At 40.6% G+C, this 27,767-nt stretch overlaps 3 protein-coding genes across 3 annotated transcripts; 1 reads left to right on the top strand and 2 right to left on the bottom strand.

Annotated features, from left to right (window-relative positions):
* Window positions 1-2,146: 2,146 nt before the first annotated feature.
* On the bottom strand, window positions 2,147-2,920 carry LOC136514851 (uncharacterized). The gene is made up of 3 exons (XM_066508556.1): window positions 2,817-2,920; window positions 2,599-2,720; window positions 2,147-2,428 (listed from the first exon to the last, which is right to left on the bottom strand). The coding sequence occupies exons 1-3, from the start codon at window positions 2,893-2,895 to the stop codon at window positions 2,189-2,191; spliced, it is 441 nt and encodes a 146-aa protein (XP_066364653.1). The 5' UTR covers window positions 2,896-2,920; the 3' UTR covers window positions 2,147-2,188.
* Window positions 2,921-18,064: 15,144 nt separating this feature from the next.
* LOC136518363 (protein FAR1-RELATED SEQUENCE 8-like) lies at window positions 18,065-22,932 on the bottom strand. The gene is made up of 2 exons (XM_066512013.1): window positions 22,621-22,932; window positions 18,065-19,289 (listed from the first exon to the last, which is right to left on the bottom strand). Exon 2 carries the CDS (start codon window positions 19,278-19,280, stop codon window positions 18,534-18,536), a length of 747 nt encoding a protein of 248 aa, XP_066368110.1. The 5' UTR covers window positions 19,281-19,289; window positions 22,621-22,932; the 3' UTR covers window positions 18,065-18,533.
* A 213-nt stretch (window positions 22,933-23,145) lies between these two features.
* Window positions 23,146-25,370, top strand: LOC136518364 (uncharacterized). Its single transcript, XM_066512014.1, has 2 exons — window positions 23,146-23,444; window positions 25,072-25,370. The coding sequence occupies exons 1-2, from the start codon at window positions 23,293-23,295 to the stop codon at window positions 25,151-25,153; spliced, it is 234 nt and encodes a 77-aa protein (XP_066368111.1). The 5' UTR covers window positions 23,146-23,292; the 3' UTR covers window positions 25,154-25,370.
* Window positions 25,371-27,767: the final 2,397 nt, after the last annotated feature.

The raw sequence follows: 27,767 nt of genomic DNA, 5'->3' as shown, positions 1-27,767 counted from the left end.
GAGGAAACTCGATTTATAATTATAATATTATCTTTTATTAACGATCTTTTCTGTGCAAGTATGATCCCTAGTTGAGTGTCTTCTCATAATTTTGTCCTTCTAAATCATCAGTAAAACCGATTGGATAACTGTCAGTAAACTGTATCACCCAAATTGAGTAGATGTCCAACTTCGTACTATATGTTTTGCATTTGAATTTGGATTTAAATTTAAATCCTAAAGTAAATAGTGCTATCTGATCCTTTTCCATTGCTAGGCTCTACGGGGCCATTCGTCTGGTGCAAAAAAAGTGCACTGTTTATGGCTGAAAGTTACTGTTCATGGCTGATTTCTCCTCATAAATTCCTCTAGATTCTTCCAAGCGAACGGGGCCTATATCCCCTATCCATTTGCTTATTGTCTATAATTCTGTATCAGTATGTACACAGTGGAGGGAAATTTTCTCTTTTCAATTAAATTCATGGATACCAAAAGGACAGAAAAAAAAAGCACCAGATGGAGCTCCTTAAGGTTTCAGAGTATGACCTATATTTTATTTTAGGTTTCGAAACAGTATGATTTGGGAACTTTCCTAAGAAAAACGCTAGAACCTGCTGCTAATCTCCTGACAGAATCCACTGATCCAAAAGTGATTAGGGGCGTGGGCGTATTTGGTTAATCTACTCCGCACCATCCTGCAGAGCCGCATGCGTGTTTATAGTTGTCTATATGCCCGTGTCAGCGGATACAATTATATGAATGAATACAGGCTGACGGGATAAGCTTGAATCGAGCTTCTCTCCCAAGTCTAGCTCAGTGGATAGATTCAAAGAATCAAGGTTCTCTCCTGCATTTGGCTTAGTGGGTGCAAGATGAGGATAGCAGACTCACACGTCATTCTCACAAACTCATACAGATAACCAAACAAACACTCTCTTTTTTAAATTTGATTCCATCAGAGCTGTTTGGCACGGCTCCGACAACAACTTCGACAGAAGGTCCGGAGGGGGTGCACAAAATACCCCAGGACGAGTCATTTTTTGGTGAGCGTATAAAGAGCCATAAGTCTTTCTTTTTTTTTTAAATGCTACAATATGTGGCTCTTTCCTATAACTCCTCCGAAGGAGGACATGGAGGAGAAGCCATGCCAAACAATCGCTCAGTCTACATCCCTTTGATGGAAGCCTTGTCCAGTTGGGATGAAAACAAATGAAAAAATCTCGTCCCAATTTCTACTTTTATCCCGCCTGTTTCAGTATTTACGGGATCCTATTTTCGTATTTACGAAAATAGGAGAGTGGGTTTCCTGGCTGTTTTTTGGGATCCCGTTTTTAGTCTATGCATGATATGTCTAGCAATTACATGTCATTTTGTTATGTTAATACACTTGCTAATCATCAATTATGCTTGCAAACGTGTTAACACATGTAGGAAGCAGGTGAATATTAAACCGATCTTCATATGTGTATATTTTTATGTGACTTTATACATACTCCACCCGTCCCAAAATAAGTGCCGCTACAATATTCGTGCTGATCAAACTTTCAAAAGTTTGGCTAGGTTTATAAAAAATAATAACAATATTTGTTTCTTCAAATAAGTTTATTATAGAAATAGATTTAATGATCTAGCTAATGATATTAATTATGAACCAATAAATATTAATATTTTCTTCTATATATTTGATCAAAGTTAAAAATATTTGACTTCTCAAAAAAAAAGACATTTATTTTGAGACGAAGGGATTACATACTTATACTAAATTTTAAGTATTAGATCATGTGATCCTAATTTTTTCGGCACATCTCGGTTTTGTTTTCAATCCTAGCTTTTCCAAACCCATCCCGTTTTCCAAAAAAAAAAAATCAGAAACATGAAAGGAAATTTCTTGTCCATTTTCGACCGTTTTCGTCCCTACCGTCCAGCACCCAAACAACCAGACGTTTTCCACTCCTCGTAAACACACGATAAAATTCCGGTCCATCAGTCAACAACAATTTAGCAGACATGAAACTACAAAACCAATCTTGCGTCCGGAAAAAGTGCTGTTACAAAAATGGAAACATGAAACATGCTGAAATTCTCAGTTCAGCACACGGAACTACTTAATGGAAGCATTTCTTACTCGCAAGCATGTTAACTGGAACAACTTGCATTGTTTAAGAAGCAACATCTGCCGGAGGAGAAGCGACTGCATGGTCAGTGGTCACTACAACTGCGCCTCCAGGTCGACTGCAGTAGTCGAACCACTGGTGTAGACTGGGTGTAGATCATGGCCAGCCACAGGGTCAACATGGACCCATTTCCTGCCAGTCAGCTTGTTGCGCTTGAACCGCACGTGGCCTTCCTTAAGGCAGAAGAGAGTGTGATCCTTGCCCATGCCGACGTAGTTCCCAGGGTGGAAGCGAGTCCCCCTTTGGCGGACAATGATGTTTCCCGGTTCCACTTTCTGGAGAAGTAACATAGTTGTAGGCATTCAGTTAACAGACTTGCACTATCATTTCAATTCCATTGTTCTCTGTCTAACACATGAAAATGAGCATCAGCATACTACCTATCGAATCTCATGAATGCCATGGAGTAAAAGAACCAGATATAATATGTATTCGAAGGGTGTACCTCTCCACCAAACTTCTTTACACCCAAATACTTGGGATTGGAGTCACGGCCATTTTTAGTTGATCCAGCAGTCTTCTTGGTAGCCCAGCGTCTAAACACCAAGCTCATTCCTCCAGAAGATTCTGTAACCAAGCTTATCTCAGGTAAAATAATTGTTCAGAATAGGCAAATAGCAGAGAAGTGCAAGTTGACGTTACACCAACTGCACATGTTATCACCTGTTGCGCTAGCATACACCGAAGCATTTGAGATCAGTTCTTTGACATTCACTCTCCTGAACACTGATGTTAAAGCCATTTTTCTTGCCACAGGTCACCTGCAGCCATGAAGGATTCTGTGAACAATCTATGTCTATACAGCACACACTAATACAGCAATCAGATAAAAAAAATCTACAATTCTACATACAGCCAGTTATTTTCAGAATTCCAGCTTCATCCACAACAAAATTGCAGTGCTTTTTAGTTTTGCCTTTTACCAATCCCAAGTGAAAAACTACAATCAGATAAAAAAATCTACATTTCTAGATACAGCCAGTTATTTTCAGAATTCCAGCTTCATCCACTACAAAATTTCAGTGCTTTTTAGTTTAGCCTTTTACCAATCCCAAGTGAAAAACTAGGGAACCCACTAAACTATGATAGGTAACTTAGTAATTCTCCTTTATAATGTTCTTAGACTGATCCTTAGTAGTTCTTCTGTTAGGAAAAACTGGATACAGCAAACAAATATTCAAAACATAAGAGGATATCGACAAACTCCAAAGATGCATGTTTATAATAAGTTCGATCAAGAAAGGAATAATGAATTATTCAATCATAAGGACCTGAATAGATATATTATAAATATTTTGTCTAAAAAAGTGGAAACAGATAATATACGGTTGCATTCAATAATGGACATAGGTGAGTATTACAAAGGAAAAGGTCCAAATTCCTCCATCCGAGTAAGGTGCCATGTTCAGAAAACCCCCTAAACTAATTGTTTGTTCGATTTACTCCCCCAACTATTTTGGAAGGTCCAATCTAGGCCTTAATAAGATTTTTATTTGTTTCGTCAGATACAAATTGAGTTTTAAAGTTGAAACTGTGAGGTGACAACAGACATCATAATCCCTCTTAAAAACACATTATAATTTTTTTATTTTTTAATTTTTTTATAGGTTAGGACATCTAATAAAAAATTAACCTTAGAGATACAAAATTGTAAGAAAAATAATGTAGACAAATTCAAGATGTTTTCTTTTCCAAACAGGTTATGATGTCAACTATGACAGTATGACTCCACAAAAATTTAACTTAAAACTAAAAAACAACGTTGTAATATATATCGACGAATGGCACAAACACAGAAAGTACTAACATTTCATAGTACTCGATCTCTTGTCATAGTCAGGCAAAACCACAATCATGACAGGATTTGGATATTAGTGAACAACAATACAATATAGAGCTAGATGCAAAATCAAGAATTGATCGTAGGCTGCAGGATATAGCCATGTAGCAATGCATTTCGTACTGAGAGTTCTCAGCTAGTAGCTCAGCAAAGAACTATTTGCTTATACTTTCACTGGAATACATCCACAAGTTTTTTTGTGTATAAAGTGTAAACAATGAATACTTTCACATTCCAGATCTTCCTGAATAATATGAAATCTAACTTTGGTGCAAAGGGTATATTAAATACATAAAACAAACACTACTAGATAACAGACTTTAGAACGATGTCCCAATTTGGCATTAGCCTCGACATTTTTTTGCCCCCGGGACTAAAGGTAATACCAGCCGGGACTAAAGCTTTTAGTCCTGGTTTGGGTGATGCCCCGGGAATAAAGATTAATCTTTAGTCTCGGTTTAGCCCCCTAACCGGGACTAATTATCCCGGCCTATAATCCAGCTCATTTCTTCCTCCCCGAGCCCGAGCCATTCCATTCAAACTCACTGTCTCTGTTCTTCAGCTTGCTGTTGTTCTTGCTCTCTCCCCCTCCATTGGTGTTGCTCTTCGATTTTGGAGGTAACAAACTTAATCCTCTTATGTTTTATCAGTAGCTTATCTCATTTTGCGATGTAGATGCATGTGTAACTTTATATGTTGGACTTTATTATGATTTTATATGTCATTTTTAGCTCAAAATCACATGATGATTTGCATATATGTTTGGATAAACAAAAGTTAAATTAGTTCATCAAAATCACGCCTCGCTCGTCCTCGCTGGAGCACGCGCCGTCCTCGTCCCCGGTGGCTTACGTGATCTTAGAATTAATTTTTCCATGAAATAAAAAACTTAGAAAATAGTTAGAAAATTGTAGAAAATCCGTACTAGTTGAACTTGCGGACCGTGTTTAGCTCGGCGAGCATGTTCTCTGCCGAGCGGTAACGGACGTCAAGGAGGAGCTTTGATTCTACGAGGGAGAGCGGCAACGGTCGTGGAAGACCGTGTTTCCTTTCTCGTAGAATCGGAGCTCTTCCTTGACCAAGTACGGTGCCGTCCGGTGGAGAAATGTTCGCCGAGATGATCACGTAAGCAAGGTCAACTAGTACGGATGATTATTTATTGAAACATGTTTTTGAGCAATAATTTGATGGATATTTGATAACTTCAGACCTACAAATGTTATCTACAAATGTTACTATCATCGGCAACCTAAACGCCAGCGAGCTCTCGCGCATAACTATTATTGAATAGACTTTGCCATAATTTATTAACGATCGTACATTATTGGTCACACAGGGTTTGGAAAGAGTTTATTTGGCAACACCGCAAGGATTGCAAGGCACCACTTAATGTAGTTGAAATACCAGTAAGTTGTACTATATATACTTTCCCACGTGTTTAATTACTATATCGTACTTCAATTTACGTGTGAGATGATGAGAATAATCTTCTTCTCGTACAGTGGTGTTTGCGGCAGGAACCAGGTAATAACTTATGTGGATACTACGTTTATGAATTTATCACTGCATACATAAGAAGAACTTCTGAAGATGTCCTCAGAGTACGTATATATCAATTTTTTATTTATTTTTAAATGAATATATATATATATATGTATTAATACTTTTCCTTTTATTTCAAATGCAACACTGAATGGTTGAAACGAAGGGTCATACAAAAAGACCATCTGAAAGCAGTTCAAAAGTCAATAGCAGGATATCTTCTAGAAAAAGTGCTAAATCCCAACGGCGAGTTCTACGTTGATCTAAGGAACTAATGATGTAAATTAAATGTTTATTGATATCGTTATTTTCGAGAACAAGATTATGAAAGTGTTGTATATATACATATATATCTATAATATATATAGTTTCATACTTTATTCGAATATAATAATGCTCGAGATGAGAATTAGATGTAATTATATGCGTGCGTGTATTTATATTAGCAGCGTAGAATACGTACATAAAAACATATTATATATTAAACAAATATGTGTAACTGAACTGAAAACAAATTAAACAAAAAAAAGAAAAAGAAAAGGAACCTTTAGTCCCAGTTGGGGTTACCAACTGGGACTAAAGGGTGAACCTTTAGTCCTGGTTGGGGTTACCAACCGGGACTAAAGGGTGCGGCTAGGTTTGCTCGGCTGGAGGGCCTTTAGTCCCGGTTGGTAACACCAACCGGGACTAAAGGTCCCTCTTTAGTCCTGGCTCGATGATCCAGGACTGAAGGTTCCACCTTTAGTCCCGGGATCATTGTCCCGGCGCGGTAACCGGGACTAAAGGCCGTTACCGCCCGGGACAACAAGTCCATTCTGTAGTAGTAAAAAGGACTAATGTTGCATAATGACATTTGACATCACTGGTCAGGTCTAAGACCGGTGCACCCTAGACATACCCACTCCCCAGGCCATAGGAAGAGGCATTCCGCTGAACCGAACCTGGATCCCGCAAAGACTTTGCATTTCAGACGCAACAACTACCCCGCAACACGGTGAATGAATCCGCGACAAACCTGGAGAATTAGGGCACCCATCCGTAGAGTTCGGCTCGCATTCACGGGATCACGTCACCGGAAACACCCCATAGGAGCGAGATCGAACGAGGCGCGCGAGCAAACAAATGATACTAGGCTAGGGTTTACTTACCCGACGGTGCGTGGAGGTGGACTGGTGGAGGAGCAAGAGGCACCGTGAGATGCGCGCTCCCAGCGGTAGGGTTAGGGTGCCACCGGGCGGAAGGGCGGGGCGCTGTCGGCGGGACTCAACGGAGCGAGGCTTCGGGTCTCCGGGAGTGGTCAGTTCGTCCGGTGTGGCCCCTCTACGCCCACGGAAAAGCAGAAGGTTCACGCGCTAATTGGCTTCACACACTAAACCCTCAATAGGGTGCCACACAACCAACACAAGATGAGGATCACACAAGCCACGAGCAATCCACTAGAGTACCTTTTGGTGCTCCACCAGAAAAAGGTCAAGAACCCCTCACAATCACCACGATCGGAGCCAGAGACAATCACCACCTCCGCTCAACGATCCTCGCTGCTCCAAGCCGTCTAGGTGGCGGCAACCACCAAGAGTAACAAGCGAAATCCATAGTGAAACACGAACACCAAGTGCCTCTAGATGCAATCACTTAAGCAATGCACTTAGATCACTCCCAATCTCACTATGATGATGAATCAATGATGGAGATGAGTGGGAGGGCTTTGGCTAAGCTCACAAGGTTGCTATGTCAATGAAAATGGCCAAAGATGTGAGCCATAGCCAGCTATGGGGCTTAAATAGAAGCCCCCATGAAATAGAGCCATTGTACCCCTTCACTGGGCACACTGCGCTCTGACCGGACGCACCGATCCAACTGACTGGACCCTGGACTCAGCGTCCGGTCCACTGATGGACGCCACATGTCACTGGCTTCAAACGATGTTCATCAGATTTTAACGGCTACGAAGCTGACCGGACGCTCCGGCAAAACTGACCGAACGCTGGAGCCTCAGCGTCCGGTCGAGTACAGTAAGGGTCTAAAACTGGTTTTCCTCGACCGGACGCGTCCGGTCCACCTCGACCGGACACAGCCCAGCGTCCGGTGGTAAACCCTAGCCACTGTACCACCAAGTTAGCGCGACCGGACATAGGCAGTTAGTGTCCGATGCATTTGGATCCAGCGTCCAGTCACTTGACCGACGTTGGCATCTCCTCCGTTCTCTTCACCCTTGCTCAAGTGTGCTAACCATCAAGTGTATCACCTTGTGCACATGTGTTAGCACATTTTCACAAATGTTTTTAAGGATGTTAGCACTCCACTAGATCCTAAATGCATATGCAATGAGTTAGAGCATCTAGTGGCACTTTGATAACCGCATTCCGATACGAGTTTCACCCCTCTTAATAGTACGGCTATCAAACCTAAATGTGATCACACTCTCTAAGTGTCTTGATCACCAAAACAAAATAGCTCCTATGGATTATACCTTTGCCTTGAGCATTTTGTTTTTCTCCTTCTTCTTTTCAAGTTTAAGCCCTTGATCATCGCCATGTCATCACCATTGTCATGTTATGATCTTCATTGGCTTCTCCACTTGAAGTGTGCTACCTATCTCATGATCACTTGATAAACTATGTTAGCACTTAGGGTTTTATCAATTCACCAAAACCAAACTAGAGCTTTCAATCTCCCCTTTTTGGTAATTGATGACAACCCTTATACAAAGATATGAATTGAAATTCAATTGAATCCATGTTGCTTGCCCAAGCATATTTACCATGTGTAAAAGGATATGGACAAGTTTCATGAACCCCAAATGGTAGCAATTGCTCCCCCTCATATGTGCTAAGAGTTTGGATTGAAGCTTGCACATATGCTTAGATAGGAAATATAGGAGTCAATGTCTACCAAATGATGCTAAGGTATAAAAGATGGACCTTTGAAGTGTGATACCAATCGAAGTGCACCAATATATTATCCTTAGCACCATTGTTAGCTTAATACCACTTGGAAACATACTTTAGAAAGATACCACTTGTAAAGACTTACTTGGAAATGAAAGTTATCTAGTGATTTCATTTCATCATTCAATCTTACAACTAACATATATCACACAAGCATGGATATTTTGAATTTTAGAACTTGTGCCATGCAAGCAAACATATCAAATGCACATTCAAATGCATCATACAAGTTCATGAGCTTGCTCTCTCTACTTGTGTGCTCAAAATTTTAGTTGATCCCTTTCCTTTGTCATATCTCTCCCCCTATGTCATATATCAAGATATCTTTATGTTTCACTCCTTTTATGATATTTCTCCCCCTTTTTCACTATTTTTACTATTTTTACTACTATCTTTGTTTCTCTCCCCATTTGTTATTAATGACCACAAAGGTTCTAAATATAGATAGTATTACTTGATCAATGGGGTGAGGATCATTTTCCCATATTTGGTTCAATTTAGAATATATGCCAAAGAAATTTAACTCGGTTTGATCCAAGGACAAGCTTCTTCACACCTCCAAATAAGGGTTATCTTGTACCATGTTGAGTTAAACACTTATAGCTCATTTTCTAGATTAAACACTAGGTTTACAAGCCCATAAACATGTCATATGCTATCACTAGATCAAGTCAAGCATAGAAGCAATAGTGATACCATATAGACATCAAAATCGTTTGATTTTTATGAATGAGTCTAATGAAATAGAACCACTAGAAAGGTCCTAATAAAATTGAAAATATGACTACATGCACTAAACATGTCCTTAGCAAGGATGCATGCCATGCCAATCAACTTTTACCTTGGATTGCTCAAAGGAGAGGCATGTCATATGAGTGAGGGGTGCATCAACACATATTTGAGAAATCCAATATGTTCAACTCATTCCTTAGCTTGCAAAACCTTTTCTCATCCAATGGCTTGGTGAATATATCGGCAAGTTGATCTTCGGTGCCTACACTCTCAATGCAAATGTCCCCTTTTTGTTGGTGATCTCTTATGAAATGGTGGCGGACATCAATGTGCTTTGTTCTTGCATGTTGCACCGGATTGTTGGTTAACTTGATTGCACTCTCATTGTCACATAGCAATGGCACTTTCTTGAACTTGATTCCAAAGTCACTTAAAGTGGCCTTCATCCAAAGTATTTGTGCACAACAACTACCGGCGGATATATATTCGGTTTCGGTGGTTGATAATGCAACACTATTTTGCTTCTTTGATGACCATGAAACAAGTGATTTTCCCAATAATTGACATGTGCCCGATGTGCTCTTTCTTTCAACCTTGCATCCCGCATAATCCGAGTCAGAGTAACCAACTAGCTCAAACTTTGCTCATTTGGGATACCACAAACCAACATTTGGTGTATGCTTCAAGTACCTCAATATCCTCTTTGTAGCTTTCAATTGACTTTCTCTTGGTGAGGCTTGAAATCTTGCACACATGCATACACTAAACATGACATTCGGCCTTGATGTGGTCACATAGAGTAGGCTTCCAATCATAGACCGATACAACTTTTGATCTACCATATTTCCACTTGCATCACTATCTAAGTTGCCATTGGTTCCTATTGGTGTGCTAATGACTTTGCTATCAATCATGCAAAACTCTTGATCATGTCCTTGATGTACTTGCCTTGACTCACAAATGTACCATTCTTTAATTGTTTGATTTGAAGACCAAGGAAGTAACTCAATTCTCCAATCATGGACATTTCAAACTCATTAGCCATCATCTTTCCAAACTCATCACAAAATTCTTGATTGGTTGATCCAAATATGATATCATCAACATAGATTTACAAAATAAATAGATCTTTTCCAATCTTCTTGATGAATAGAGTGGTGTCAACCTTGCCCATTGTGAACCCTTTAGAGAGAAGAAAGTCCCTCAATCTCTCATACCATGCTCTAGGTACTTGCTTCAAGCCATATAATGCCTTCTTCAACTTGTATACATGGTTGGGCTTCTTATCATCTTCAAAACCAAGAGGTTGCTCAATATATACTTCTTTATTGATATAACCATTGAGAAATGCACTCTTGACATCCATTTGATAGAGCTTGATGTTGTGAGCATAAGCATATGCTAGCAAGATTCTTATTGCTTCCAATCTAGCAACCGGGGCATATGTTTCTCCAAAGTCAAGACCTTCAACTTGAGTATAGCCTTGTGATACCAATCTTGCTTTGTTCCTTACTACTATCCCATCTTGATCTTGCTTATTTCTAAAGACCCATTTGGTTCTAATCACATTGTGTCCCTTTGGTCTCTCTACTAATTCTCATACTTGATTTCTTGTGAAGTTGTTCAATTCTTCATGCATAGCATTCACCCAATCAACATTCTTTAAAGCTTCATCTATCTTCTTTGGTTCAATGGATGACACAAATGAGAAGTGTTCACAAAACGATGCCAATCTTGATCTTGTTTGTACACCTCTTGAAATATCACCAATGATTGTATCCAAAGGATGATTTCTTGCAATACTTGTTGGTTGGAGCAATGGAACTTGATTGCTTGCACTTGCTAGATCATTGGGTTGAGATGATGTACTAGCCACTTGATCTTGATCAATGTCATGAGAGTCACTTGCACTAGCTTGATTTATATCATTTTGCACATTTGAGTTGGAGAGCACTTGCACTTGATCATCTTCATCATCAATCACTTGCCTAGACCTTAATTCACCAATATCCATGTTCTTCATGGCATTTGAAAGTTGAATGCCTCTAACATATTTCAAGTTCTCATTCTCTACTTGTAAACCCTTGGTTTCATCAAATTCAATATCATGAACCTCCTCAAGAGTACCACTATCTAAATTCCAAACTCTATATGCTTTGCTTGTAGTGGAGTAACCAAGTAGGAATCCTTCATCACATTTCTTGTCAAACTTGCCCAATCGTGTACCTTTCTTTAAGATATAGCATTTGCAACCAAAAACCTAAAAATATGCAATGTTGGGCTTTCTACCATTCAAGAGCTCATATGGTGTCTTCTCTTTCAATTTGTGACAATAGAGACGGTTGCTACAATAGCAAGCCGTGTTGATAGCTTCGGCCCAAAAAGATTGACTCACATTGTACTCACTAAGCATAGACCTTGCCATATCAATGAGTATTCTATTTTTTTCTCTCAACAAGGCCATTTGATTAAGGTGTATACTTGGCCGAGAATTGATGTCTAATTCCAAATTCATCACACAACTCATCAATTCTAGTGTTCTTGAACTCACTACCATTGTCACTCCTAACTCTCTTGATGGTTGTTTCAAACTCATTGTGAATGCCCTTGACAAAAGACTTGAATGTTGCAAACACATTACTTTTGTCCACTAGAAAGAATACCCATGTGTATCTAGTGTAGTCATCCACTATCACAAAGCCATATTTATTTCCACCGATACTAGTGTATTGTGTTGGCCCAAATAAATCCATATGCAATAACTCAAATGCTTTACTAGTGCTCATCATGCTTTTTATAGGATGGGTGTTTCCAACTTGTTTGCCGGCTTGACAAGAGCTACAAAGTTTATCCTTCTCAAACATAATATCTTTCAAGCCTTTAACTAAGTCATGCTTAATCAATCTATTCAATTGTTTTATTCCAACATGACCAAGCCTTCTATGCCATAACCAACCCATGCTAGACTTAGTGAACAACATGTAGATAATCTAGCTTCACTAGCATTGAAATCAACCAAGTATAGATTCTCATATCTAAAGCCTTTGAAGATCAAGTTAGAGCCATCTACACTTATGATCTCTACATCATCTACCCCAAATATGCATTTGAATCCAAGATCACACAATTGTGCTACGGATAGCAAATTGAAGTTCAAGCTCTCTACTAGCAACACATTAGATATGCTCATGTCATTTGAGATTGCAATCTTACCAAGTCCTTTGACCTTGCCTTTGCTATTGTCACCAAATGTGATTCTATCATAGCCATCATTGTCATTTGTGTTGATTGAGTTGAACATTCTTGCATCACCGGTCATGTGTTGAGTGCACCCACTATCAAGAACCCAATGCCTTCCTCTGGCTTTGTAATTGACCTACAAAAGAAAATTAATTCCTTTTAGGTACCCAAACTTGCTTGGGTCCTTAAAGGTTAGTAACCAAGCTCTTTGGCACCCAAATGGCTTTCTTCTTTGAGCCCATCCATGGTTTGCCAATGAACTTAGCCTTCACACCATTTGTACCCTTAACAAGCATATAGGAAGAATTAAGCTTAATGGAGGATACATTAGCATTTTTGCTTTTGTTGGTGCATTCATGCTTTCTATGACCAACTTGCTTGCAACTAGTGCAAAATCGACCATTGTTCTTCACAAAACTTATCTTGTGAGGAGTAAAGGCCGCCTTACCTTTCTTGGGGGTATAGCCCAATCCCTCTTTGTAGAGAGAAGCTCTTTGGCTATCCAAGGCCATAAGCAAGCGGTCCTCACCACCATAAGCCTTAGCCAAGGTTTGAGTGAGCTTAGTTACCTCCTTGAGGTTCTCATTCTCAACCACTAGTGAGGTATCACAAGTGAGACCATCACTACTAGTTGAGGTGGAAGTGGAAGTGCTACAAGAAGGGTTAGTTGGAGGAACAATGATAGGCATAGATATTGATCCATCAATTATATCACAAGTTAAACCTACATTGCAAGTTTCAACATGCTTCTTTTTAGTTTGCTCATCAAGTAGAGAGGAATGAGCCTTTTCAAGCTTTTTGTGAGCCTTGCAAAGCTTCTCATGGGCATCCTCTTGCCTCTCATGAGATGCATTGAGCTCATCAAATGCTTGCTTAAGGGCTTTTAGTTCCTTACGCAAGCTTTTGCATTCCCTTCTTGAGATGTCAAAGTGTTCTCTAGCATCTTCTAGCATGTCAATTAATTCATCTTTAGTAGGTTCATCATCATCATTATCACTATCACTATCATGTTCATTATCACTTCCATCATCACAAGTTTGTACCTTAGTGGCCTTAGCCATGAAGCATGATGGAGAGTCGAAGAGAGAAGGCTTCTCATTGATTGCTATACTTGCAAGAACCTTCTTCTTGGTGGTCTTGTGATCATCACTATCATCATCATCATCACTTGAGGAAGCATCACTATCCCAAGTGACCACATATGATCCACCCTTCTTCTTCTTGAAGAATGTCTTGTCCTTCTTCTCCTTCATTTCTTTCTTATCATTCTTCTTGTTCTTCTTGTCATCATCATTGTCGCTATTATATGGGCATTGAGCAACAAGATGATATTTTCTTCCACACTTGAAGCATCTTCTTGACTCATCTTTGTTTTTGGATGAAGACTTCTTTCTTCTTGCACGGTAGCCTTTCTTCACCATAAACTTGCCAAACCTCTTGACAAAGAGAGCCATCTTCTCATCATCACTACCATCCCATGAATCATCATCCTCACTTGATGTTTCTTGCTTTGCTTTGCCCTTGGATGATGTGGCCTTGAATGCCACACTCTTCTTCTTGTCTTCCTTCTTCTTATCTTTCTTCTCCCTCTTTTCTTCCTTCTCATCATCATCTCTATAGGCATCATCGGTCATGATATCTCCTAAGACTTGGTTTGGTGTCATGGTGTCCAAACCACTCCTTACTAGAATAGTGACCAATGTACCAAATCTTGAGGGTAGGCATCTCAAGAACTTGTTTGAGAACTCCTTGTCCTCTATCTTTTCACCAAGTGCCTTGAGATCATTTACAATCACTTCCATCCGATGAAACATGTCCGGCACACTCTCATCTTCCTTCATCTTGAAACTAGCAAATTTATCCTTGAGAATGTATGCCTTTGCACCCTTGATTGCCTTGGTGCCCTCAAATGATTCTTCCAATTTCTTCCATGCCTCATGAGCTCTCTCAATGTTCTTGATTTGCTCAAATGTTCTCTCATCCAAAGCATCATGGATGGCACTAAGAGCAATGTCATTGTTTTGGAGTAGTAATTCTTTGGCGGCAGTGGGAGCCTCTTCATCTTCTATCTCAATTTTAGTTTCTACCACCTTCCAAATCTTCCTATTGATTGACTTGATATATGTTGTCATCTTAGCCTTCCAACAAGGATAGTTGGAGCCATCGAATTGGGGTGGCTTCTTGATGTTGTTGATTTGAGCCATTTTAACACCGAATGTTGTTAAGCCTCAAATAACGGTGACCTCGGCTCTGATACCACTTGAAAGGTCCTAATGGCTAGAGGGGGGTGAATAGCCTAATAAAAATTTCTACAACAACACTTAACCAAATGGTTATACAATTATGAGGTGAAGCAAGTGTTGCACTAGCCTACTCAAAATGCAAGCCACCTACCATAATTCTAGTTTAGATAGTGTCAATTCACACAAGAGCAATGACACTACCCTATGTTAGTGTGCTCTCAAAGGCTAACTAAAGAGCCACACCAACCAAGCATGCAAGCTCTCACAACTAGCTACACTAAAGAGCTTGTCAACTAGTTTGCGGTAAAATAAAGAGAGTGATCAAGAGGGTTATACCGCCATGTAGATGAAAGAACTAATCAATCACGAAGATGAATAACAATGAAGACCAATCACCTCGGAATCAATGATGAACACAATGATTTTTACTGAGGTTCACTTGCTTGCCGGCAAGCTAGTCCTCATTGTGGCGATTCACTCACTTGGAGGTTCACGCGCTAATTGGCTTCACTCGCCAAACCCTCAATAGGGTGCCGCACAACCAACACAAGATGAGGATTACACAAGCCACGAGCAATCCACTAGAGTACCTTTTGGTGCTCCACCGGGAAAAGGTCAAGAATCCCTCACAATCACCATGATCAGAGCCGGGGACAATCACCACCTCCGCTCAACGATCCTCGCTGCTCCAAGCCGTCTAGGTGGCGGCAACCACCAAGAGTAACAAGCAAAATCCACAGCGAAACACGAACACCAAGTGCCTCTAGATGCAATCACTCAAGCAATGCACTTAGATCACTTTCAATCTCACTATGATGATGAATCAATGATGAAGATGAGTGGGAGGGCTTTGGCTAAGCTCACAAGGTTGCTATGTCAATGAAAATGGCCAAAGATGTGAGCCATAGCCGGCCATGGGGCTTAAATAGAAGCTCCCATGAAATAGAGCCATTGTACCCCTTCACTGGGCACACTGCGCTCTGACCAGACGCACCGGTCCAACTGATCGGACCCTGGACTCAGTGTCCGGTCCACTGATGGATGCCACGTGTCACTGGCTTTAAACGATGTTCGTCAGATTTCAATGGCTACGAAACTGACCGGACGCTCCGGCAAAACTGATCGGACACTGGAGCCTCAGCATCCGGTCAAGTACAGTAAGGGTCTAAAACTGGTTTTCCTCGACCGGATGCGTCCAGTCCACCTCGACCGGACATAGCCTAGCGTCCGGTGGTAAACCCTAGCCACTGTACCACCAAGTCAGCACGACCGGACGTAGGCAGTTAGCGTCCGATGCATTTGGATCCAGCATCCGGTCACTTGACCGACACTGGCATCTCTTCCGTTCTCTTCACCCTTGCTCAAGTGTGCTAACCATCAAGTGTATCACCTTGTGCACATGTGTCAGCATATTTTCACAAATGTTTTCAAGGATGTTAGCACTCCACTAGATCCTAAATGCATATGCAATGAGTTAGAGCATCTAGTGGCACTTTGATAACTGCATTCCGATACGAGTTTCACCCCTCTTAATAGTACGGCTATCAAACCTAAATGTGATCACACTCTCTAAGTGTCTTGATCATCAAAACAAAATAGCTCCTATGGATTATACCTTTGCCTTGAGCATTTTGTTTTTCTCCTTCTTCTTTTCAAGTTTAAGCCCTTGATCATCGCCATGTCATCACCATTGTCATGTTATGATCTTCATTGGCTTCTCCACTTGAAGTGTGCTACCTATCTCATGATCACTTGATAAACTAGGTTAGCACTTAGGGTTTCATCAATTTACCAAAACCAAACTAGAGCTTTCAGAACTTCTCTTCCGGGCTTGTCTGGACATCTCTGTGCATTGTGATCATATGATCTGCAAACATTGCACCTATTCTTCCTCTTCGCTTGACCATTCATCCCGTTTTTGTGCTCCTTCTCCTTCCCGCGCCCTTTGGCTTTTGACTTTGGGGGGTTCCCTACATTTGATGAGTTTGGACCAGCCACTACACCTACAGGGTGAAATGCAATATCAGCAACTAAGTAATCAAATATAGGTGTACTAGGATGAAGTAAAGCAGAACATAGGGTCTAGTTTTTAAACCTGTAGTTCACAGTGAAGGTCTAGTTGGAGTAGAGGCACCTGGACCAGTGTTCTGTAGCACTAGTGTAGCACCAAGGTCTTGTGCACCTTCTGTAGCAAAACCTTCTATAGCACCAGTGTTCTGCCTATTCACCATCTTCCTTTTCTTGATTTCTTCAAATTCAGATCGCATCTGCTTGATGTGCTTCTTCAAAACAACATATTTTTCATCACTTGTACAGCCCTCAACTGCTAGTGCTGCAAATGCGGTGGATGCATTGGTGAATCTCAGAGTTTTCTGGTCAATCAATGGCATCCCATGGGCTACAAGTTCCACCAGTGTCTGCACAATTTGGACCTGATATGTATCACTAGTAATTGCTTATTGCGTCCACCTTTTAAGGATGTAACTTTCTGGTATCAATTTCACCCCTATCCTAAACATAACCCTCATAATGTGGCAGCAAATGATTTCATCCCCATCAAACTTGCTACACTCACAGTAGTAGCTTTCCTCCTCTTCTATTATTGTAACAAGGTAGTTCCTTTTTCCATACCCATAAACAAAGTTGTTATTGGGCTCCACCCAATATTGGAACTGCCCTACAGGCTTCACATCATATTATGTAGTTTTCTCAAACTCTTTGGAGAACTTGTAGAACATATTCTTTGTGTATACAGTGGAAGCATGCTTCTCAAGCGGATGCCTTGACCATCATCTTCACTCATTCTCATCAGTCCTGAAGTCTTGCCCATCCTGTGCTACCAGACACTTCTCTTGTATTTTCTGGTACTATCTCATAAACTATAGCACGAACAAGTTTGGGTTCACATACTTCTTGAGCAAAGCATTGAACCCCTCACTCCTTTGAGTCGACTGGAGGAATGGGAAGAAGCTGTGCATGTAGTAGGCTGGAATGAAGCTCTGCCTTATGTGGTACAGGTGCTGAAAATGCTCATTGCTCTCCAAATCATGTTTCTGGACCGTAGCGGCCCACTTTGACTCAAAATCTTCAGGACTTACGGTGTGGTTCAAGCAATCCACAAACTCCTCATTTAGTTCTTCATTTTTAGCAAGGATCGGTTCAATTGTGCTCGAAAACTTGTCCATGACATGCCACCTGCAATTCTTGGGGTCGTGTTTGGAAAAATGGTGCAAATGGCGCTCTCATCGTAGCGTCCTGATCGGTGATTATGTTGAGGGGTGCCTTTCTGTCCATTGCCTCTAGAAATGTTACAAACAACCATTCATAGGTAGGCAGTGTCTGTTGATTCCTATGAATGGTGTACAAGGCATCTCATATATGTTGGTCATATAGGTTGCATCAAATGAGACGCGGTCACTATATGCCTCTTTGTAAGATCGTCTTGTAGCTGAATCAACCCAAAACAGGTTCTCAACCCTATGGTTGTCATCGAGCTTGATCTTGTAGAAGAAATCAGGGTCTTCTTCTTTCAAAGCTCTAAAGTAATCCAAAGTTTCCCACATATCTTTGAATTTTTCCATCTTGTGGATGGTGGAGCAAAAGTTCAAAACTTGTTTGCCCTTGTATGGCACCAGCTGTGTAGAGCCATAGAACTCGCTCATCAACTGCATGATTCTACCCATGCTCAAGTTGCATCTGTGTAGCAAAACGATGAAATCCTTTTTCGGCTTCGATATCCCTCTGTGGGACCTTAGGAACTTCTTGAGCGAGGGCTTTACCACAATATTGTGGTTGTGCTCAGCCAGAAAATAGATGACTTGCCACCTAGAGCCAATCATTTTGACCACCATCCTCGCCTTGCAGTTTGTATGTAGCATTTTCTCCCTCTTCCTTTCTTACATTTGTCAAGCTTCTTCCTCTTCTCCCCTTGATCATCCCCTTCCTCTTGTGTGCTATCCTCCTCTTCAGCTTCATCATTGATAGAGTAGCAAGTGATAGCTTCAACAAGCTGAGCAGCAACTCTCCTTTTCTTACCAAAGCCTTCCTTATTGCACACGAACTGGACCTTCTGCATTTTTCTTGTGATTGCAGAGCAGCGTGACGTGTTTGTTCTAATCGAGAAGCCAGTTCTCTTTGCATAAGAGTTGTAGTACTCTTTTGCTTCGTCCAAGGATGCAAAAGATAGCCCATTGTGTAGCATTTGAGGAGTAGACCACACCTCTTCCTCCTCTTCAACTACTTCGTTTCTAGCACAATTCAATTCATTATCAGCAACTATAGGATTAGCAGTAGAACCTTCATTCCTGTCCTCAATCCTTGCTTGTTCAAATGACAATCTGATTTCAGAAATGGTAGAAAGAACCTCTTCTGAAACTGTAGGAGACGCCTCTGCTAAACCAGCATGACCAACTTCAGAAAAACTAGGCAAAATCTGCTGGTTCACATGCTCATCATTAGGCTGAGGAATTTTAGGAATTGCAGGCACTTGAGTGCAGAAGGTAGAGTTGCTGGTCACATAATCCAAACCAAATGCATCCAAGAAATCTTCATCCAAATATGGTGGCAGCTTGTTAAGATCCATATTTGAGAACTGCATGCAAAACAATAAGTTACATGAAATTAGGCAACTTAGTCAAACCCATTAGGCAATAATACTGTACAAAATTAGGCAAAAAAGGCCAACAACTTATGCAATTTTGTTCAATACATGTTATTAGTTTTGTTCAGTACATGCTATCAGTTACATGAATTTTTATGATAGCTGTAGCTATCAGTTTTCCATAGTTACAGTGAGACTAAAGACTAACACTGTACCTAAATGTTACAACCTGTAAAATAGACACATGAGAGTTTATAAACTTAAGACTGTCCATGGTACAAAATACATTTTATTCCATAGTCAATTTTCAACTTAATGAATCTACTGTTCTTGTGTTTCCCTCTTTTTGCAGAAAGTTGAAATTTGAGGCTTGCTTGTCCTCAACTCAGTTGATTTAAACATTTTTCCTCAGTTCTCACTACCATCTATGTGCTTATCATATACTTCTATTTAATTGCAGGTGTGAGGCCATCAAGCATCAAAATGAACATGTGCAACAACCATGTGCAGCAGCTAACACAAGAAAGTTTAATGCATAGGAGTAATCATGTGCAGCAACTAACACAAGAAAGTTTAATGCATAGGAGTAACCATGTGCAACAGCTAACACAAGAAGGTTTAATGCATCAAGATGTACATCTATAGGAGTGGTGCATACAACATATATCCATGTTAACTAGTAAGAACACCATTTGGTAGTAAGATATGCGTAAGAACATTAGTCATTTACATGTCCAAGTTAGGATCATATCTGCTAATGCAATAGGAACAACATTACTATTTGTGATGCAAGAGAACCGGATTGCTTATGCAAAACAACTAAATTGCTTATGCAAAAGTAGTGAATTGCTTATCAGTTAGGATGAGATCTGCTTATGCAATAGGAACAACAATACTATTTGATATCAGAACTGAATTGCTTCTAGTAACAGATCTGGTTGGTTCTATTGTGTAATTCTAGTGTCTGAGAAGAAGCTGATTATCTGCAGCTGATAGTATCAAGTTCTTGCATATTTGTACGTACCTGCTGTTTGGATGTATTGGCCTGCCTTGTTTGGATGAATCTGTTGGCTGTCCGATGGTGGCGACGGCGTCCTGGACGTCTCTGTTTTGCGTGTTGAAAGGGAAAAGCAAAACAGGGCGAAGGGAAGAAGCTTTCAGGCGGGGCGTGGACCTGGCCTCTGGTGGGCCTTGTCTAGGAAGCGCACTTGGCGCGCACCCGCCGTAGCGCTTCGCGAGCGCGTGCACGGCCGCTGCTTCCCCACGACCAGGACGGAAACAGAAAGTGTATACTATTGGATTTCCTAATATGGAGTGTGCGTGCGGCCTGCTTAATGCATGCACAACCGTGCATTAGTCGTTTCCAATATATATAAGATTGTCTCCAATAGGTGACCTATATGAGCATCCAAACCTAAAATGGGTAGTAGAAGACCAAAAATCAGTCTCCAACAGATTACCTATATGGAAGACCTATTTTAGGTTGTCTGAGAGGCACAACCTAAATATGAGTATCCTCTCTCCTGGAAACTCATTTGCAGAAAGGATTCTCTTTTGGGTCCCGTTGTTGGAGAGGATGTCGAATGGGTATTGAACCATTTGACGGTAGCTCTACCCAAACGTTGAATGAGTCTTGTATTTTAGGTGCTGTTGTTGGAGATAGTCTAAGTATGCACATCTTTTCCACTTCCTTTTTTTTACCATGAATAGAACTTCTAGAATTGCATTCTTGATGGAGGGGAAGTCTCTGTGGGAAAAGTCTCCCCAGCAGATTTATTAAGAGCAACTTCAAGAGATTCTCTAAATTTTTCTTAATTGCTAGGAATAGAGATTTTGATGAAAATATACCCTCCAACATATATAAAAATTGTAGGAGAGTGAAAAGATATAGAAAACGATATTTATGTAGATGATCTCTAAATAATGATTTAGAAATTGAGCTTTAGAAAGACCCTTGAAGATGCTCATAAAGGTAACCACTGCTAACACATACAAAAAGAGGTGGAACACAAAAGGCCAACTAAGGTACAGGAACAGTTGCAGAGTAACAAGAAAGCCTATAGAAGGCTAAAGGAGAGAAGAGGAGACAGACCATGACACTATTGGTGAGCAGGCTTGATTCTGTTGAGGTGAAGTGCAACTTCAGGCCTGAAGGTTGCTTTCCAATCACCCAACGTTACACGCACGGAAAGTCAAACTATCTTAAATTTAATTAGATTTACAGAGAATAATACCAACATCATATCTTACGTTTATTATAAAAATATATTATATAATTAGTCTAGTGATATTTATTACATAGCATAAATACTAGTACATTTTTGTTTATATGTGGTTAAAAATTAGGATTGTTTGACTTCTCAAAAAATAAGATTTTCATTCTTTCTTTGAGGGAGGAAGTAGTATATTATAACAAGTACTACATTTGTCCACAAAAGAATGTAATTTTAGGTGTATTCTTAGCTGAAGTGCATAAAATTTGACTAAATATATAGGTAAGAATATTATTGTACGTTTATCACGTCGAATGAGTATATGATGAAAGTATATCTTATGACAAGCCTAATGATACTTATTTGATATTGATATTATAATATTAATGTTTTTTTATATATATTTAGTCAAACTTAAGACACTTTAATTTGGTAGAATACTATAATTGTATTTTTTTCTGGATGGAGGAAGCAACAATAGATTATCCTAGCTTTGGGTGCAATTAAACTAATCTCATGAAATTTCTAAAATATTCTTGTGTTCCAAATAGGCTTTGAATGTGCCAGAAGCCTGGTTAGGTTGGAATTATATATGTTATTCTAGCTTTGGGCGACTTGAGCGATTCTAGCTTTGGGCGACTTGAGCGACGAAACAAATCCTAGATCCGTGAAGAAGAAAATACAGGGAAAATGATCAATCATGATTCAAGTACCAAGCAACAATTGCCCTATTCGCTTAGCTGATAAGTCATGGCTGAAAATACTGTTGACAGATTTGTTGTGAGAGAAAAATATTATTTATTAGCTGAAAAAGTACACCTTATAAGCCAAGCGAACGGGGCGAATAATAAAATGTTCCTCCAGGCATCCATGATGGACACGGGGGCGAATAATAAAATATTGTTCGTTGACTGAAAAAGCACAGCTTATAAATTAGCTCAAACATGCTAATATATTCTTTATTTTTTAAAAAAAGAAATAAGTAGGCGAATATTTCTTAGCTCCAATGATAAGCTCGCTAGCATTATGTCACAGCAACAACAGCGACCTGAGTGTGAGGTGCTCAACCACGCAACGGCAAAAGACGCGACCATGAACAGTAGTAGTACCTGAGGAAGCACTTGAGTGCAGACGATGCCGACTCGCCCTTCATGGCGTTCCACGCGTTCAGCAGGAGCGCCTCTTGCTCCTCGCCAAAGGCGGCGGCGGCGGCGGCTGCGGCAGCGGTCACCTCCGGTGATGGCCCGCTTGGGTTGGCATCCATCGCCGTCCCTGCAGCTTCCATACTCGCTGCCTGCTGCTCAGCTGCTCGTGCCCCGTCGGGTCTGAGCAGCGAGCCCCGGGGAATAGCATGCTGTGTTCGGAGGTGCGTGTGGCTGCCTCGCGTCCTCTGATCGGTACGGATCGGAAGCAGCCGAAGAGCAGCAGTTGAGATTGGCATGGCACGAGTCGACGAGCGGATGAGAACGAGCCCATGGATAGCGCACTGCCTGCCACAGCGCGGCCGAAACAGAGTGCAGGTGGATGGGCCTCAACATGAACGGGGCGAGCACGTGGTCTGGCAGCCCACGCAGCCCGTTTCATCAGCCGGCGGCCCACGGGCTAGCAAGCTTCTCTTCCGGTCGACTGGTGGCCGGCCGCTTCTCCGGCTCTCCGCTGTCTAGGGTTTTCTGGTCCTGGGAGGCGAGCGGGGGAGGACGTGAGGTGCTGCGCCTGTGCGGCTGTGCGCGAGGGGTCGTCGGACGAGGACGAGGACGAGCGGCGTAGCGTAGGTGCGTGCGATGGCGCTCACGAACTTCATCCTCACGGTGGTGGGGGTGGGAGCGGCGGTGATGCTGCTGCGGAAAGACGTGAAGCAGTCGGCCACCATCTTCCGCCGCAACGTGCGCCACATCCGCAACTGGCTCGAGGAGGAGTCCGCCGCAGCCGCCAAGTACGCTCCTTTGTCTCCATGTCTTTTGTGCTCTCGCGTCTATCTATCTAGTAGTCTCCACGTCCCGTTCGTCGGCCATTGCGGCGGTTGATTTGGTGATTGGACCCGCCTGGATTGGATCTCAGATAAGCTAGCTGCTACTAGTTATTCAGTGGTAAAAAAATGGTTATGGTGTTATTTTAATTTTATCTGGTTAGTTGAGCTGCATTGAGCAAGGTGGGACTGAAATTTAGGTGCCATTTGGTTCACCGATGAAATTTGAAGGCCAAGTGATCCAAGAGTAGGATGGGAGAAACTTTGATTTGTTTTGGTAGTGATAGAGAGAGTTAGAGACTCATTTGCAATACTTGGCGTGATGGCAATGTACTGTGTAATGGCATAGCAGTGCGATGTCCAAATCAAAACAAGAGCTGAAGGATAATCTTCTGTGCATAAGAGATTTTAGGAATGGGACGGGGGATAAGAAAATTTCAGATAAGAAATACATGCATATAAGAACAGAATATGAGATGCATTAAAAAAATGCTATGCTATTAAAATTCACACCAGCTGACCAAAAAAGAAGAAGAAAGGAATAAAATATCTTGCGCTCAGTTTTGAAGAGTAGGGAAAAATAGAGTGGATGGAAAATCCGTAACCGAACTTAAATGAAAAAGCCGAAAACAATTTTGATGGATGAACAAATGAAGCAACAGGTCTAGGTGTTGTGCTTGCCACTGGGAGGGTGTGCCAGCTGGTTAGAGTGCTCAGCAACGGGAGAGTGGCCAGATCAGGATGTCTTGTGTCCCTCCATTCTTTTGCCAGTGGATGAATCTCATTTAAGAGATGACATTGCTAGATGGAGGCTTGCTGTTTGCTGGGTTCATAACTCAACATTCATGAAATTGACCAAGATGAGGCAGGGCGCAGAACGCTCCACAGTTAGATGAGAAAATTCCTTGAATGCCATCGAAACTTATAATGATCCCTTAGGTGTCATTGGAAATATAGTGTTTCCTTCAGTGCCACCATTTTTAATTTTTTCCTCCCTTCTATGCCATCCAAGCAGTTTCCACTAGTCATGCCATCCAAGTTGTGTGGACGCTAATGACAGCCCAGGAACATGTGCTGGGGCATTTGGCCATACAACTTTGATTTTGCCCATCCATGAGTGGCACTAGGGCAGGACCGATGTAATTAGCCGTGGACGACTAGTCCAATTTGTAATTAGCAGTGCCTCATGCTCACGGCGCATGGCCGCACCAACCCCCATGAGGGCATGAGCATCGTGCTTTGGCCATGTTACCATAAATTATCCGATGGCCTTATTTGGTCTGAAACTGAAACTTTTACTGGGATGGACGATTGTTATATGGATTCAGAAGAAGCAATCTAATATCATAATTTTCGAATGAATTAATGATGATGTGTTTATATATCAAAGTTTACAGTAGTCAGATTGCCACATTGGTGCTTCAGCGTTACCAATTTGTGTTCTGTTCATGCACCTTCTGCTGTAGCCATTATAATTATGTGTGTGTGTTTTCTCTCCTGCTTTGAAGCTCTGTTGAAACCACTATAAGCATTTGAGCATCACATTTGGTCCATAGTTCCATAAGGTCTCATGTATTTTCATGTTTCAAAATAGATCTACTGAACAATCTTCAGTGAAGGAGTTGGAGTCCCAAGCTGCCAAGAAAGATGCTGTGCCCAAGGAGGACAAGCATTAAATGATCTCACACACTGTTTCGTATAATGCATTGGCAGTGGGAGATCCAGGATTTTGAATTAGTCCATGTAAAAATAATGTTTTGTAGGACCTTTAATCCCGATGGTAATTTTACTGAATAATGGAAGATATCTTTTGTTCGAGGTTCTGAAATAGTATTGCAAAGTGGGATCTTTGATCTGAATGAGATTTCTACCCAACGATGATGGATATCTGGACATCCTGTATACAGTACTATCTTTGTCGAGACTTCCTGTACTTCACAAGAATTCGTACTTGGAAAAAGGTGTACTATCCTCACTCTACATTAATTTGACAACCCGTTATACATGTAATCTGATAAGCCTCAGCCAGCAGAAGCAAGCACGCCCATTACCTTTCTTTAGCTTATTTATAATTGTATTCGGTATTTGATGACATAGCATCGATTTCATATAATCAAATTTTGTCATGTCCTACAAATCACGAGTTTTTTTTTTTTTGACCAAGGGTTACCTAGCCTTTATAGAAGGCATATAAAAGAGTACAAACTACAAAACGAAGAAGACGGGTACCAGGGACAGAGAGACCATTACAGCAAACGCAGCCAAACAAACTCCCTGCACAGAGAGCTACCAACACTAACAGCAAAACACTGAAAACTATCACCGTTGACAGCTGCTTTCTGCTTAGCAAACCAACTTCCCGCTGAACTTCGGATGAGGCCTCCTACTTCCATGTCTTTGGTCTTCTATTCCAAATCATCAGATTCTGTTCTATGCGTGCAATCAGTTGCAGTCGCCCTTCTTCAGTAAAAATGAAAATTGCACTAGATAAGGAGATTCTGAATGCACTTCAATCCATCCAAATCTACATGTATTTAGGTGGATTAGCCTAATACAACCCAATACATATGGATTGAAGTGTAGCCAAACAAGGCCTAAGAGCAACTCCAAGAGACTCTATATTCTTTCTAAATGCTAGAAATAGAGATTTGGGGAAAAATTACTCTCCAACAACTTTTTTAAACGGTTATTTAAATATAGTCATCTTCTATTCCGGATTTTTCGCTAGCCAAAAATAGAAGGCGAGAATGACTCTATGCATGAGATATACAAAAACGGTTAGAGTGTCAAAGATATAGAAAACGATTTTTATATAAATAACTCTCGAAATGATGATTTATAGAGTGAGATTTAGAAGAGCTCTTGCCTCTTGGAGATGCTCTAAGGTGATCCGTGTTTCAAACGTGCCTCTTAAACTATTTGGAATTTGGTCCTACCCCAACTTTCTTTAAAACAGGTCCAATAACCCTTGCCAAATTGCACTGAAAGAAAATGTGGGCCACTATTTATGGAATACTCCCTCTATCCCATGAGTGTCATTTTAGCTCTTGGCCAACCTAGAATTAGTAGGTTTAGCTACTTTTTCAGTTTTCAAGGTGTAATTATTGCATACTAAGACACCTTTTGTAGGGACACATGCATCATTTTGCTATAACATTAACTTCTCCAAAGAATCCTAGAATGACGGTTATTTTGGAACGGATGGAGTACAACAGTGAATACATTTTTTTTACCTCCTTTCTATTTCTTCTTTTTCTCGATTTAGATTTACACCCATTTGTAATTTATCCTGTAAGGCAACCCAAAAAAAAAACTTGAGTTTTAAAAGGAAGTTTTTTTTTGCAGAATTGCTCCATCCTTTTATTTATCACCCTCTAAATTTGGGGAAAATATTCGGTGCAAACCATCCATCGGTACAAATATGAAAACCACATTGAAACACATATCTAGCAGTTTTCAATTTTTTTGCAATAATGCACATCCATAGTACATCTACATATATAAATTGTTGAAAAAGTTGAGATTCAATCTCAATCTGGAAAAGTTCACATGAAATAAATAAATCGTGTGCACCTACATTAGGAAACAAAATTCCTGTGATTTTGTCTTCTAGTACATAATGCATCGGAAACTTGTCAAGTTTCATTTGATTTTTTAGAAAATGATTTTGCATCTTAATTTTTGGGACAATGTATATATTTATAAATATACTATGGATGTGCATCGTTTCAAAAAAAATTAAAACTTCTAGGTATATATTTCAAAAGGAATTTTACCATTGCACTGAATGGGTAATTTGCACCGAATACTTTGACGTGAACTTGAGCCTCCTATACATTGATCTGGTTGTGTAAATCCCAGACTTCTCCACTAACCAAGACACTCTCTGTCTTCTTCCCCGTTAAGATGAAACTGGCCTAGAACCTACATCAGTCTCAATCTCTCCCACACCTGCATCTCAGATTGTCTATTGAAAGAAATGTTTCAATTTACATCTTCCTAACAGTCACTTGTCAAACACATTTTTATCAATGCAATAATCATATAATTTGGGAAAATAATTTTTCTGAGGAGCATTTTATGCCAAAAAAATGCTCCCCAAACAGAGTACTTCTCCCATTGTTAACTTTAAAGGTAGCAGCCCGTTTTAGATTATGTTTGATTTTCTTTAATCTTTTCAAAGTTGAGATCCTTTTTCTGGGACTTGTTGTGCAAATGCTTTGGTTCTGATTGGTAGGGCTCCTTAAGGGGATCCAGCTATGACTTCCCTAGCTTATTGGATGAAGCTTT

This window comes from Miscanthus floridulus, chromosome 17 (genome assembly GCF_019320115.1).
Source record: "Miscanthus floridulus cultivar M001 chromosome 17, ASM1932011v1, whole genome shotgun sequence".
Classification (NCBI taxonomy): Eukaryota; Viridiplantae; Streptophyta; class Magnoliopsida; order Poales; family Poaceae; genus Miscanthus; species Miscanthus floridulus.
This window is presented reverse-complemented; position numbering and strand designations above follow the sequence as displayed.

Excerpts from the sequence above, each read along its gene's own strand:
- LOC136518364 (XM_066512014.1), top strand. The coding sequence starts at position 23,293 with ATGGCGCTCACGAACTTCATCCTCACGGTGGTGGGGGTGGGAGCGGCG. Across the intron at positions 23,445-25,071 it reads GAGTCCGCCGCAGCCGCCAA|ATCTACTGAACAATCTTCAG; the intron begins GTACGCTCCTTT and ends GTTTCAAAATAG.
- LOC136514851 (XM_066508556.1), bottom strand. The coding sequence starts at position 2,895 with ATGGCTTTAACATCAGTGTTCAGGAGAGTGAATGTCAAAGAACTGATC. Across the intron at positions 2,721-2,816 it reads GGTGTATGCTAGCGCAACAG|AATCTTCTGGAGGAATGAGC; the intron begins GTGATAACATGT and ends GCTTGGTTACAG. Across the intron at positions 2,429-2,598 it reads TAAAGAAGTTTGGTGGAGAG|AAAGTGGAACCGGGAAACAT; the intron begins GTACACCCTTCG and ends TTACTTCTCCAG.
- LOC136518363 (XM_066512013.1), bottom strand. The coding sequence starts at position 19,280 with ATGGATCTTAACAAGCTGCCACCATATTTGGATGAAGATTTCTTGGAT.